Raw genomic sequence first — 13,588 nt, forward strand, 5'->3', positions numbered from 1 at the left:
TTTTTTCATCTGACAGAGGTAAAATCAGCACCTATAGCAATTACAGCTCACTTGACAATGCTTGAAATGTCTTGAATTGAACACAATCATTGCAAGACATTAAAAGGAAAGTTTGTTTCATTAGTGCATTGTTGACATAGTCCCAAAATGTTTTGCTTGTCAGCAATCAAGTTACGTAATTATCAAAATACAATGCAAAACACAGCATAATACAGGGATGACTTCTGTACTTAGAAAAAAATTATATGAATTGTTGTTGAAAGTTATATATCTTAACTTGATTGCTGACAAGCAAAGCATGTTGGGACTCAATAATGGACTAATGAAACAAATACCTAAATGTTTTTTTGGGTGTAATTTTCCTTTAAGCAACTATAGCAGGAAGCAATACATATTCATATTGCTGGGGTCAGGGGTCAGGGGATAAGAAAGGGAGGTAAAAGAGACACAGCAAATCCCTTTAAGACTCTCCAAAGTACTGAGCTGCAGGTTTCTTTAGACAGGATCATTCTCACTTTAAACTAAATATCCTGTTCCCTTAATCATTAAAGAGATTGGTTCAACTGGGAGTGGTTGGAAATCAGAGGGATTGTTCAGAACTGCACCTCTTTTGGTCAGATTTATTTTGATGCCTTGTCAGGGTTGGTCAGATTTATTTTGATGCCTTGTGTCAGGGTTGGTCAGATGTATTTTGATGCCTTGTGTCAGGGTTGGTCAGATTTATTTTGATGCCTTGTGTCAGGGTTGGTCAGATGTATTTTGATGCCTTGTGTCAGGGTTGGTCAGATTTATTTTGATGCCTTGTGTCAGGGTTGGTCAGATGTATTTTGATGCCTTGTGTCAGGGTTGGTCAGATGTATTTTGATGCCTTGTGTCAGGGTTGGTCAGATGTATTTTGATGCCTTGTGTCAGGGTTGGTCAGATGTATTTTGATGCCTTGTGTCAGGGTTGGTCAGATGTATTTTGATGCCTTGTGTCAGGGTTGGTCAGATGTATTTTGATGCCTTGTGTCAGGGTTGGTCAGATGTATTTTGATGCCTTGTGTCAGGGTTGGTCAGATGTATTTTGATGCCTTGTGTCAGGGTTGGTCAGATGTATTTTGATGCCTTGTGTCAAGGTTGGTCAGATGTATTTTGATGCCTTGTGTCAGGGTTGGTCAGATGTATTTTGATGCCTTGTGTCAGGGTTGGTCAGATGTATTTTGATGCCTTGTGTCAGGGTTGGTGAGATGTATTTTGATGCCTTGTGTCAGGGTTGGTCAGATGTATTTTGATGCCTTGTGTCAGCGTTGGTCAGATGTATTTTGATGCCTTGTGTCAGGGTTGGTCAGATGTATTTTGATGCCTTGTGTCAGGGTTGGTCAGATTTATTTTGATGCCTTGTGTCAGGGTTGGTCAGATTTATTTTGATGCCTTGTGTCAGGGTTGGTCAGATGTATTTTGATGCCTTGTGTCAGGGTTGGTCAGATTTATTTTGATGCCTTGTGTCAGGGTTGGTCAGATTTATTTTGATGCCTTGTGTCAGGGTTGGTCAGATTTATTTTGATGCCTTGTGTCAGGGTTGGTCAGATAACTACAGAAATGTTAACATGGATAATACAGTGTGGTGGGAACAGTACTGAATTGAGATTCACTCACACCGATTCCCTTGTATCGTAAAATAAGTAATTCACAGAATGACTTGTGTATCTCCATCATAACATTTTATGATTCAATTGAATATGAATCCTGAATATTTAAAATTCTCAATAAAAACGGTAAAGGTAGTCAGAAAATGTAGGCTATATTAAATGTAGTCAATAAACACCGTGTACCCCGAGTATATTCAGGTATATTGGTATGGCAAATTGTGTATTCTAATCGCCGGCACCAACATCCTAAACTTTATTAGGTGATTATGATGAGAAACCAAAAGGCTGATAATGACAGTAGAAAACAGGAGCGGTTTCAGGACATTTATTACAGAGAAAGGGAAAACAGGGGACAAGTATATATCTCAATGCAGAAGACCAGACCTAACCCAGATCTTTGGAGAGGTATGGACACCGTGCCAGACAACACAACTGGGTGTGGGTTTTCCTATATACATCTATAGAAATGTAAGAGGATCACTGAACAATGCTGACACCTGACACAACAGTAGGGAGAGGAACTAAAAGGGGGAATGGGTTTGATGGGGTGGGGGGCAATCTGCCTGGGGCCACATTTATATCCCTTGGTATTTTGAATCGGCAAGTCTTGTAAACTTAGATACGACCACATTTTTTTCAAATTCGCCATACAAATTTCGTAACCAAGGGTATTGAGAGATAGATCACAGTTCTGTCTGAAAAGTTGTGGAATGAAAAAAAGGACAGAAAAGAAGTGGAGGAAGTCTGAACCCCAGGGGTGCCAGATGAAGGTGGAGAGTGTCAGAGGAGGAGGAGGATGTCTGAACCCCAGGGGTGCCAGATGAAGGTGGAGAGTGTCAGAGGAGGAAGAGTGAGGGAGTGTCTAGAGAGTAGTCATGTCGTTGAGAGCCAGGTCAAGCTCCTCACTGAGGGCTTTACCCTTCAGCTTCTGAGCGTACACCTCGTCTGGAGGGAGGGATGGACACAGAGGACAGAAAGATGGACAGACACACAAGATGGAAACAGAACAAGAAAAAAAGTTGAAGAAAAGAAAAGTCAGATAACTGAAATCTTAACTTCAAAAAGGATTATGCACATCTAAAGAAATTATAATAAAATGCAAAATCCAAAATAACTTCTCCACCAAATTCCTTCAGCAGTAGCAATCTGACAATCAAATACAAAAATTCTAGATTTGTAAAAAATGAACCAAATTCCAAAAATGTTAGAATATGAATAAAGTTGCGCATCTTTAACACAGAATCAAAGTTAACACAACGCACTCTAGTTTAAAAATCAACTAAAACTCATCCTTCAGGAAAAGACAAATCCACTCAAGGTTATCAGGGTCATGCAGCATCAAAAGCCATGTTCCAATTCAAATTCCTCAAACAAAACACCAGATAACACCAACTGAACAGCCATGCTCCAATTCAAACTAGGGATGTGACAAATACATTTTTTATTTTATTTTTAAAATCTTAACATTTAAACTGCTATTTATTTTAAAATAAGTTTTACGTTAAAACGATAAGAAAAAATGCATAAAATTCCACGTTAGTTTACAATGCAGCAACGGGTCTCACGGTGGTGCGTCTCTTTCCGATGGTTAAGCACCTGTACCACCATTACTGAGCCTCAATTCCATCCGGCAAAGTTCGCATTTCCTTCTCATTTAACTTCTAAAATTATTGCCATACAGGACTTTACTGCTGTCACTTGCCTTTCTCTGATTGTTCCAACTGTTAACGACGATGACGTAGTGTTGGAGAGTCGACTCCAAAATAATTGATTCCTCGACTCCTTGCAAGTCGAGTGTCAAGATTAGATTCCAATAGGAATCAACTCCTAAGATTCAGTATTCTTGAAACGGACGAGATTGCTTAGTTGCCATACTTCTGAGAACACAAAAACACTTTCATAGCACGCTAAGGAGGAACGGAGAACGAGGGCCACAGTATTGGCCAGTCGGCCACCAGGCAGTCAGAACCGTGCACTAGGCCAGGGTTTTCTGCACTGTGTTCTGGGGCCACCCCTGGGTGCACATTTTGTTTTTTGCCCTAGCACTACACAGCAAATTCAAATAACCACCATCATCATCAAGACTTGATTATTTGAATCTTCTGTGTAGTGCTAGGGAAAAACCAAAACGTGCACTCAGGGGGGGCCCCAGGACCGAGTTGGGGAAACCATGCACTAGGCTTATCTATCCACAATCAAAAGATGTCTCGCAATGGAATACTGTAAATCGTAATTTCTTGGCATGCAATGTCTCGCAACTTCCAAGCAGGGCCTATCATCAATGAATAGGCTAGGATATGCTACACGCAACAGACCGAAGACTGAACACACACTGGCATCATTAGCGACAAGAGAGCAGGGGTGTAATAACTAGTCCAAACAGTAACTAAAATCAGAGTTTCTACTGGACAAGTAGGTCCATCACAGTTTTGTTTGCTTCTGTTTAAGAAACATTTTGCAACATAAATGGGTGTAATGAATACACCCCAGGCAGGCCAGCTCGAGGGAGAGAGAGCTGAGGGTGAAGGCAGAAGAAAACAAACCATGGTGAGGATATCTCTTGGTAACTTGTAACTCGCAAATTCACCAAAAGTAGCCTAAAGTTCACTTCTTCCTCTGGTTCTCTTTAAATTCCACAACTTCCCCCAGGCTGAGATTCTAACTTTGGGAGGGGGGTTCCTCTTAAAGTTAAGGATCCCAATTTTGTTTAAAAGTTAAGTCACATCAATAATTCAAACTCCTTGAACACACCAGATTACACCTATTCACAAATGACATTTCCAAAGTCTGCCAAAACGCAACAAGACATCAAGCTCTCCACAACAAGCCCATTCTCATTGCTAAATAACCACCAATTTGATTGAGTAACTGTGGATGAATCGACAACACCCTTACGTAAATAAGAAATAAGGCAAAACCTTGGAAGAATCAAACTTGCTTGTAGTCCAAGAACTACAACTCAAATCTAACCTTTCTTATAGGATCTAATCGATCACTCAAACTGATCAATATAAGGCAACACCAAGGGCTCCCGAGTGGCGCAGCGGTCTAAGGCATTGCATCTCAGTGCTAGAGGCGTCACTACAGACCCTGGTTCAATTCCAGGCTGTATCACAACCGGCCGTGATTGGGAGTCCCATAGGGCGGCGCACAATTGGCCCAGCGTTGTCCGGGTTATGAGGCCGTCATTGTAAATAAGAATTTGTTCTTAACTGACTTGTCTAGTTAAATAAAGGTTAAATAATAATAATAATAACCAGACAGGATAAGCAATCGAAGGTGAAGCTGTGGCTCCACAGTTCGGCTGCAATCAAACAGGCAGCCAAACTCGGATCTTTTGCCCAATTATTGGCAAAGGAGCTGATCTGATTGGTCAAAAGACCGGCTACTGGAAAAAGTTCAGAATTATAGGCTGCCTGTGTAAACGCAGCCTTACAGGCAGACTATTATTCTTCAGAGCTAAAGACTCAGAATCTACACATTTGTCTATCTGGCACAATCATACAGAATGCCCATCGTTGATTTCAACTGCAATCTGTTCTAATTAGATCCCTGGACAACAGAGCCAGGTTAATGGGGGTTAATCTACCAATTCATTGGTTAATCTATTAAACCCATATTTTAAAAAATCCATTCACATCGGCGCTCCTCTGTTTCTAACGGTACTCAAAGTTGGAAGGTAAATTGTAAATGACTATCTATTAAGAGTCTTTATTAATGATTGAAACATACAGTTATGTTACCGAAGACTATAATACACTACTAACAAGTCATGCGAGGGTACCCAACAGGCTTCAGTGTTACAACTCATGGTTATAGGGGCAAATCTTTCTGTTAGTGAAACGTCTGTGACGCTATCACAAAGGAAACATAAGAGTGAGTCCAAATGGCGGCACCCCCCCCATAGGGCGCTGGTCAAACGAAGTGCACTATACAGGGATTAGGGTGCCAAATTAGGGTGCCATTTGGGATTCACATAAAGTGAATGGGTCACTGAAAATGCAGTTAGTGACATCAGCTCCTGGGAACTCCAAGAGGTGTTAATGGTTGTGAATGAAAGGAGCGTTGAAAACATACCTTCCAAATCATCAATGGTTTTCTCCAGCTTAGCCACAGACCTCTCTGCAAACTCAGCACGGGTCTCAGCCTGGGGGTGGGTGGGGGGGAGAAAGCATCTGAGCACAATGCTTTTCAAATACATTTTTTCCAAGCACCAAATGACATACGTAATATCTTGGTTAACATTAGGTTGCATAAGAGTGGGAGGAAGATATGAGGCTTTAAGATACCATTTCAACAACCATTCATAGTAACATATTAGATATGGTGACCCTACAGTACCCACCTCTTTAAGCTTGTCGGTAAGAACTTTGATTTCCTCTTCATATTTGTCCTCCTTTTGTGAGTACTAGAAGTGAAATAATGGAGATTCACATTAGCACAAGAGCTATAATGAGAGCTTCTCCTTAAACATTCACAACTTAAAATATATGGCAGTATTCTAGTTGAAATATAGACAGTCAATATACATTTATGTATTTATTCTATGACAACGTCTACAGTGTAGCATTCAATTAATATCCTACTGTTCACATCCACTAAAGTAAACGCTATTGGATAAAGATTCCATTAATGAAAATGAGGAGGGCTACAACAAGAGCTGAAAGGTTGGCTAGGGAGAGAAGACTAACGACAGAAGAGCTGAAAGGTTTGCTAGGGAGAGAAGACGAATGACACAAGAGCTGAAAGGTTGGCTAGGGAGAGAAGACGAATGACACAAGAGCTGAAAGGTTGGCTAGGGAGAGGAGGGATAAAACGCAAGAGCTGAAAGGTTGGCTAGGAAAACAAAGCTAAGAGGGCTAGCTAAAGTCTCAGCGTAGGCTTGTCATAATGCAAGCGGGTCTTAAGAACAAAACATCAAACTCTCCTCAATCATAATCTTCTGCTTTCAAATGTATTTTACACCCATCTAACGTAATGCCTGGACTACAGTTCAATTCCTACACTTTTTAAAATCAATGTTATGGATTTTAAAAAGTATATAGATAACTTTATAGATGCTGCACTGCTTGAGAGGATGGCTTGTGTGCAACTATTAAATTTGACACTACGCTGTATTCTGTGCATATGACAAATAAACATGGATTATAGCTAGATATCCTACACTAAGACAGTGTGTTGAGGGGCATCTGTGTGCGTTTTATCCAGCTGGACTATCCTGCATCGTAACTGACCTTCGGGCCCAGCTTACTTCCCCTCTCCTACAGTACCTTCTCAGCCTGGGCCTCCAGAGACTTCAAGTTGTTGGTGACATTTTTCAACTCTTCCTCAAGATCACCAGATTTACTGTGCAACAGCAGGAGGGAGGGAGGAAAATGAGGGAAAAGAAAGGAGAGAGAGAGCGTTTTGAGAGGAGGAGTCTGGATACTCCAACCCAGTGCCTATTAGGGAGAGTGTGTTGGCTGGAGAATAAAACCTACCTGAAGGGGTTAATGACACACTTACCTGAAGGGGTTAATGTCACCTACCCATCAGATGGGAGGGTTAAATCAGGATCCTTGATGGATAATATCTGACAGATAAAATCATATACTCTTAAGTATAGGAAATATACAAACACATGTATAAAATCCATACTTGTATAATCTGTATGCCTCAATCTGAAGTATCACATCAAGGATCCCATTGGCTTCAGGTTGAAGATATGGCGAGGGACAGTATGGCTTGTAGGACATTGGTCCTTTTGTGCCACAGCAATACTGTCACATCAACCACCAGGGAGGCCTCCATGGAGCACAGCTGCGAGGCAGAGAGGCTTGGAGGGACGCGTCAAGGGCATAAGCCAGAGGAGCGGAGGAGAGGAGAAAGGAAGCAGGTAGTAAAGCAGTTTGGAACCGGGACGTTTGTCCTGGTATGGGGGGGGGGGCAGACAGTACCTCATCCTCTCCGCACATCATGGACTTCAAATTCTGGTCCATGAGTCTAAGCTCTTCCTCCAGCTCCCTGACTCGACTGGGTTAGTCCACAGTCAGGTAGGTAGGTAGGGGTGTAGGAAGTGGGGGCAGGAGGGGGCAGGGAACCCACAGACAAGGTGATCCCAGGTGGAGGGGTGTTGGTGGTGTTGGATTCAGACATGCATTACATAAAACACAGGGGAGAGAACACACACATCCAGGTGCCTGTTGTGGTTAGTGTATCCCATCGTCTCGTTTCCCACATGGGGGAAAAAAGTTCTGGCACATTGACCATATTATTATTATAACATTATTTTATTATTATTTATTTACCCCCTTTTTCTCCCCAATTTCGTGGTATCCAATTGTTAGTAGCTACTATCTGGTCTCATCGCTACAACTTCCGTACAGGCTCGGGAGAGACAAAGGTTGAAAGTCCTGAGAAAAAGTCCTCCGATACACAACCCAACCGCACTGCTTCTTAACACAGCGCCATCCAACCCGGAAGCCAGCCGCACCAATGTGTCGGAGGAAACACCGTGCACCTGGCAACCTTGGTTAGCGTGCACTGTGCCCGGCACGCCACAGGAGTCGCTGGTGCGCGATGAGACAAGGATATCCCTACCGGCCAAACCCTCCCTAACCCGGACGACGCTATGCCAATTGTGCGTTGCCCCACGGACCTCCCGGTCGCGGCCGGTTACGACACAGCCTGGGCGCGAACCCAGAGTCTCTGGTGGCACAGCTGGCGCTGCAGTACAGCACCCTTAACCACTGCGCCACCCGGGAGGCTACATTGACCATATTATTGACCAAATTGGAAGCCCAATTTATTCTGAGTTAGGGCATATAACATTTATGTGAAAACTACTTCTAAGATGAGTACTTTAAGATTTTCCAAACTCACTTCCTTGTTTAAAATCACTTGCCCGGCTCGTGTTTTAAGTTCACAATGTAAGGGGGGTTTAATGGTTATGGACCAATGTAGTCCCACGGACAAAACAAAATTAGAAGAAAAATAATAATTGGGAATTCAGTTGGGGTATCAACTTAAAGTTGAGAGTTAGAATAATAGAATATACAAGGTGGAATTTCAAAATTTGGTTGTGCATCAGCAGTCACTCAATTAGCCCATGTCAGCTAAAAAATGTAATTAGTCTAAGAGGCCAGCTAACTAAACTTGTAGGAAGCATGGTCGCAGACCCACGAGCCACTGCAGCCCCTCATGATGGAGTCCAGTTTAATGTGGCCCCTACCCACATCAGTTGCCCATCCCTGTGCTAGTTGGCGATGGACATAGATCAGCCAACTAAAACCAGCGTAAAAAAACAACAAAGAGTCCACTTCTGCCATAGACATCCAGTCAAGTCCCATTCTGAGGCGCTGTGAGAACAGACTGTTCGACAGAAAGAGAGACTGCTGGTGGACGAGGTTAGGACATTAGTGTCATGGTGTATCATGGGACTACCTGGGAATAAATATATGTTTTGTTGTCAGTTAAAGGGACGGCCACTGGTTAAAGGGACGGCCACTGGTTAAAGGGACGGCCACTGGTTAAAGGGACGGCCACTGGTTAAAGGGACGGCCACTGGTTAAAGGGACGGCCACTGGACTCTCCGTTGTTAAGCCAATCGAAATCAATACACCCACGGAGGTCATTAGCTTGTTTCAGTTGCCATCCAATCATGGGTAATTTTATTAACAGGAAGGTGGGTCCATGCAACAAGTCAAATTAATATTAACCATTTTTCAGGAGAGGCCTCATCATCAATGTATATTTCAAAATGCATTAGATGGCTAGGTGCGAAACGCCTTGATAAAAATATATGCATTCATTCCCAAATGTGCTCAAGTAAATAAGTGATGGGGCTAGTAAAGTCTACTGATGAACCATCAACATGTCATTCACATTAAAACACCACATTTGCCTAAACAACCACATTTCAATGGAACTGAAATACGAGGAATTTGTTGGTTTTAACAAAGTTTTTAAGTGCGATGTCCAGCACTGCGTTTTGATTCGCCACCCTTCTCCCAAAGCGTACACTTGATTGGATGAACTTTAAAAAGGTGAAAACTCACTCCAGCCAATGCTTACATCAATCATTTGCTGTTAAATCCCTGACGGGAAGTGTGCAAGTTCACACTTCTAGAAAAGGGTGGAGAATAGGGACTAAGACATGGATATTGGCACCCTATTCCCTATATAGTGCACTACTTTTGACCAGAGCCCTATGGGACCGGGTCAAAAGTAGTGCACTATAAAAAGGGAATACGGTGCCAGTTGTGTGTCAGCAATGAAGGAGGGTAAAACTTACGCCTCAGCCACCTCAGCCCGCTCCTCAGAGCGCTCAAGGTCACCCTCAAGGATCACCAGCTTACGGGCCACCTGTAGTCATACAAAACACACATTAAAGTACACAGGCCAAACACTTCCAATACACACAAAACTATTCCCATGCAACATCTGAACAGAGATGGTGGCACGAAGAACGTACAGAAACAGACCTTCAAGCTGGCACAAGCATCAAAACACATCAAACTAAATTCTGTATTGACCAGTACATTCAATAGTCAAAAACAAAATGAAGAGGGAGGGAAAAACCCAAGAGATTTAATTTAAGAATTTAAGAGAAATCATTAAATAAAAATATCTTACGATGAGGGGTGGTAGCGGTGGGTTTAAAAAAAAAGAGCAAAAAAAAAGAGATAAAATGCCTATAACCCCCATAGGATGAACCAACATACCGTAGGCTTATAACCCCCATAGGATGAACCCACATACCGTAGGCCTATAACCCCCATAGGATGAACCAACATACCGTAGACCTATAACCCCCATAGGACGAACCAACATACCGTAGTCCTATAACCCCCATAGGACGAACCAACATACCGTAGTCCTATAACCCCCATAGGACGAACCAACATACCGTAGTCCTATAACCCCCATAGGACGAACCAACATACCGTAGTCCTATAACCCCCATAGGATGAACCAACATACCGTAGGCCTATAACCCCCATAGGATGAACCAACATACCGTAGGCCTATAACCCCCATAGGATGAACCCACATACCGTAGGCCTATAACCCCCATAGGATGAACCAACATACCGTAGTCCTATAACCCCCATAGGACGAACCAACATACCGTAGGCCTATAACCCCCATAGGATGAACCCACATACCGTAGGCCTATAACCCCCATAGGATGAACCAACATACCGTAGGCCTATAACCCCCATAGGATGAACCCACATACCGTAGGCCTATAACCCCCATAGGATGAACCAACATACCGTAGGCCTATAACCCCATAGGATGAACCCACATACCGTAGGCCTATAACCCCCATAGGATGAACCAACATACCGTAGGCCTATAACCCCATAGGATGAACCAACATACCGTAGGCCTATAACCCCATAGGATGAACCAACATACCGTAGGCCTATAACCCCCATAGGATGAACCCACATACCGTAGGCCTATAACCCCCATAGGATGAACCAACATACCGTAGTCCTATAACCCCCATAGGACGAACCAACATACCGTAATCCTATAACCCCCATAGGACGAACCAACATACCGTAGACCTATAACCCCCATAGGACGAACCAACATACCGTAGTCCTATAACCCCCATAGGACGAACCAACATACCGTAGTCCTATAACCCCCATAGGATGAACCAACATACCGTAGTCCTATAACCCCCATAGGATGAACCAACATACCGTAGTCCTATAACCCCCATAGGACGAACCAACATACCGTAATCCTATAACCCCCATAGGACGAACCAACATACCGTAATCCTATAACCCCCATAGGACGAACCAACATACCGTAGACCTATAACCCCCATAGGACGAACCAACATACCGTAGTCCTATAACCCCCATAGGACGAACCAACATACCGTAGTCCTATAACCCCCATAGGATGAACCAACATACCGTAGTCCTATAACCCCCATAGGATGAACCAACATACCGTAGTCCTATAACCCCCATAGGATGAACCAACATACCGTAGGCCTATAACCCCCATAGGATGAACCAACATACCGTAATCCTATAACCCCCATAGGACGAACCAACATACCGTAGTCCTATAACCCCCATAGGACGAACCAACATACCGTAATCCTATAACCCCCATAGGATGAACCAACATACCGTAGACCTATAACCCCCATAGGACGAACCAACATACCGTAGTCCTATAACCCCCATAGGACGAACCAACATACCGTAGTCCTATAACCCCCATAGGATGAACCAACATACCGTAGTCCTATAACCCCCATAGGATGAACCAACATACCGTAGGCCTATAACCCCCATAGGATGAACCAACATACCGTAATCCTATAACCCCCATAGGACGAACCAACATACCGTAGTCCTATAACCCCCATAGGATGAACCAACATACCGTAGTCCTATAACCCCCATAGGATGAACCAACATACCGTAGTCCTATAACCCCCATAGGATGAACCAACATACCGTAGGCCTATATACTGTGTACCAGAAGTGGCAGGTCTACAACCCCCATGATCAAATGTGTGGCCAGCTCCCAGGGTGCAGCTGGTGCCCTCAGTGGGGAAGTGCACTAGACTGGCTGAGTGTTAGTGAGAGAGATCGAGGGAGAGCGGTCAATGACAGGTCTCATTCTGTATAAATCCATTAGACGGCTACTTTGTCTGTCAGTGTAATCCTCTGGGATGTGGGCTCATGTGACCTCCAGGTCTAAGCCACAGGCCATGAGCAATCAACATATGCTACAGGCTAAACTGCTAATCAGTTCCGCCTAGGTACAGATCTAGGATCAGCTTCCCCTTCCCCAATCCTAACATTAACCATTAGTGGGAAAAATGCTGAACTGGCCCAGGATCAGCATCTAGGGTAAACATCACCCTATACCATGGTACCGGTGTATGACCTTAGCTAAGCAAGCTAAATTTAGCTCTACACTACGTGGCCAGATTCCAGGAGCCAGATTAAGCCTAATCCTGGACAAAAATCACATTCAACAGAGATCGATCTTGCTTTTTAGTCCAAGAGCCTGGGAAACAGCCAAAGAGGGTGGGGTTATGCTGAAATCTACAAATTTACTGTAGAAATTATGAGTTTTCCACAGAACACATACAGGCATTGAAAATAAAATATATCGGGGGAAACAAAAGACCAAAGGTATGTTCAAGTCCTGATAGAATACTTGGAAATGCATCTTGTCATGTTAGGATAAAGAAGCCTAGGCAGAGGTACGGATGGGGGGCCTCCACAGATCCTTTGATCTGACATGTAGCAGGCTAAACTGATGCTACAGAGGAGAACGGGGTATGCAGTGTGGGTGTATGTCTGTACTGTTATAGAGAAACACCACAGGTGTTAACGCTACCATCAAGGCAACACAACAGCTTCCATTTTCCAAACAATCTTAAATCAAATGTTGATAAACTTGTTAAAGGGGCTACAAAATGATGAAAAGTGGTAGATTCCAGCGTATGACATGGCTCTACAGTAGTCTGGCTTTAGTCAATGGGCGCGTTCCAGGTCGCACTGTGTGTCAAAGGTAACGTCTCAGAAACTATAGTAAACATGATATAGCAACCTTAAAAAAAAAAGACGCCCTGGAACACAACGATACTTTAGGGCAGAAGGACACCCACCTCCTCGTACTTCCTGTCGGCCTCCTCAGCAATGTGCTTGGCCTCTTTTAGCTGCATCTCCTGGATCTCCATCTTCTCCTCGTCCTTTGACGCCCTGTTCTCTATCACCTTCATTCCTCTGGAGAAACAACACCACAGGGTTAGCTACAGTATGGACCTCCATCTCCAACCCTGTTCTCCATCACCATTCCTCTGGGGGACACCACAGGCAACAGGACAGAGAGAAGTCATGTGTGATTGGGGGGGGGTTGGAACATACTTTCGATGTGTACTTTCTTTAATATCAAAAATACTTTGACCTGTCCACTCTTATGTTT

The 13,588-nt window shown here is 43.5% G+C and overlaps 1 protein-coding gene across 8 annotated transcripts in view; it reads right to left on the minus strand.

The window, feature by feature from the left end:
- tpm2 (tropomyosin 2 (beta)) overlaps window positions 1–13,588 on the minus strand; it is a 34,257-nt gene that overhangs the window by 3,567 nt on the left and 17,102 nt on the right. For 2 of the 8 annotated variants that reach the window (XM_029648438.2, XM_029648443.2), the window contains 6 exons: window positions 13,272–13,389; window positions 9,903–9,973; window positions 7,567–7,642; window positions 5,976–6,038; window positions 5,708–5,777; window positions 1,941–2,575 (listed from right to left, as the gene is read on the minus strand). In XM_029648438.2, coding sequence (XP_029504298.1) covers window positions 2,493–2,575; window positions 5,708–5,777; window positions 5,976–6,038; window positions 7,567–7,642; window positions 9,903–9,973; window positions 13,272–13,389 — 481 coding nt within the window. In that variant the 3' untranslated portion in view covers window positions 1,941–2,492. Of the gene's footprint in view, window positions 1–1,940; window positions 2,576–5,707; window positions 5,778–5,975; window positions 6,039–6,900; window positions 6,977–7,566; window positions 7,643–9,902; window positions 9,974–13,271; window positions 13,390–13,588 lie in introns of those variants that run through there. The other 6 variants (XM_029648436.2, XM_029648441.2, XM_029648440.2 and 3 more) reach the window with 3 other exon arrangements.

Source organism: Oncorhynchus nerka, linkage group LG4 (genome assembly GCF_034236695.1).
Source record: "Oncorhynchus nerka isolate Pitt River linkage group LG4, Oner_Uvic_2.0, whole genome shotgun sequence".
NCBI classification, from domain to species: Eukaryota; Metazoa; Chordata; class Actinopteri; order Salmoniformes; family Salmonidae; genus Oncorhynchus; species Oncorhynchus nerka.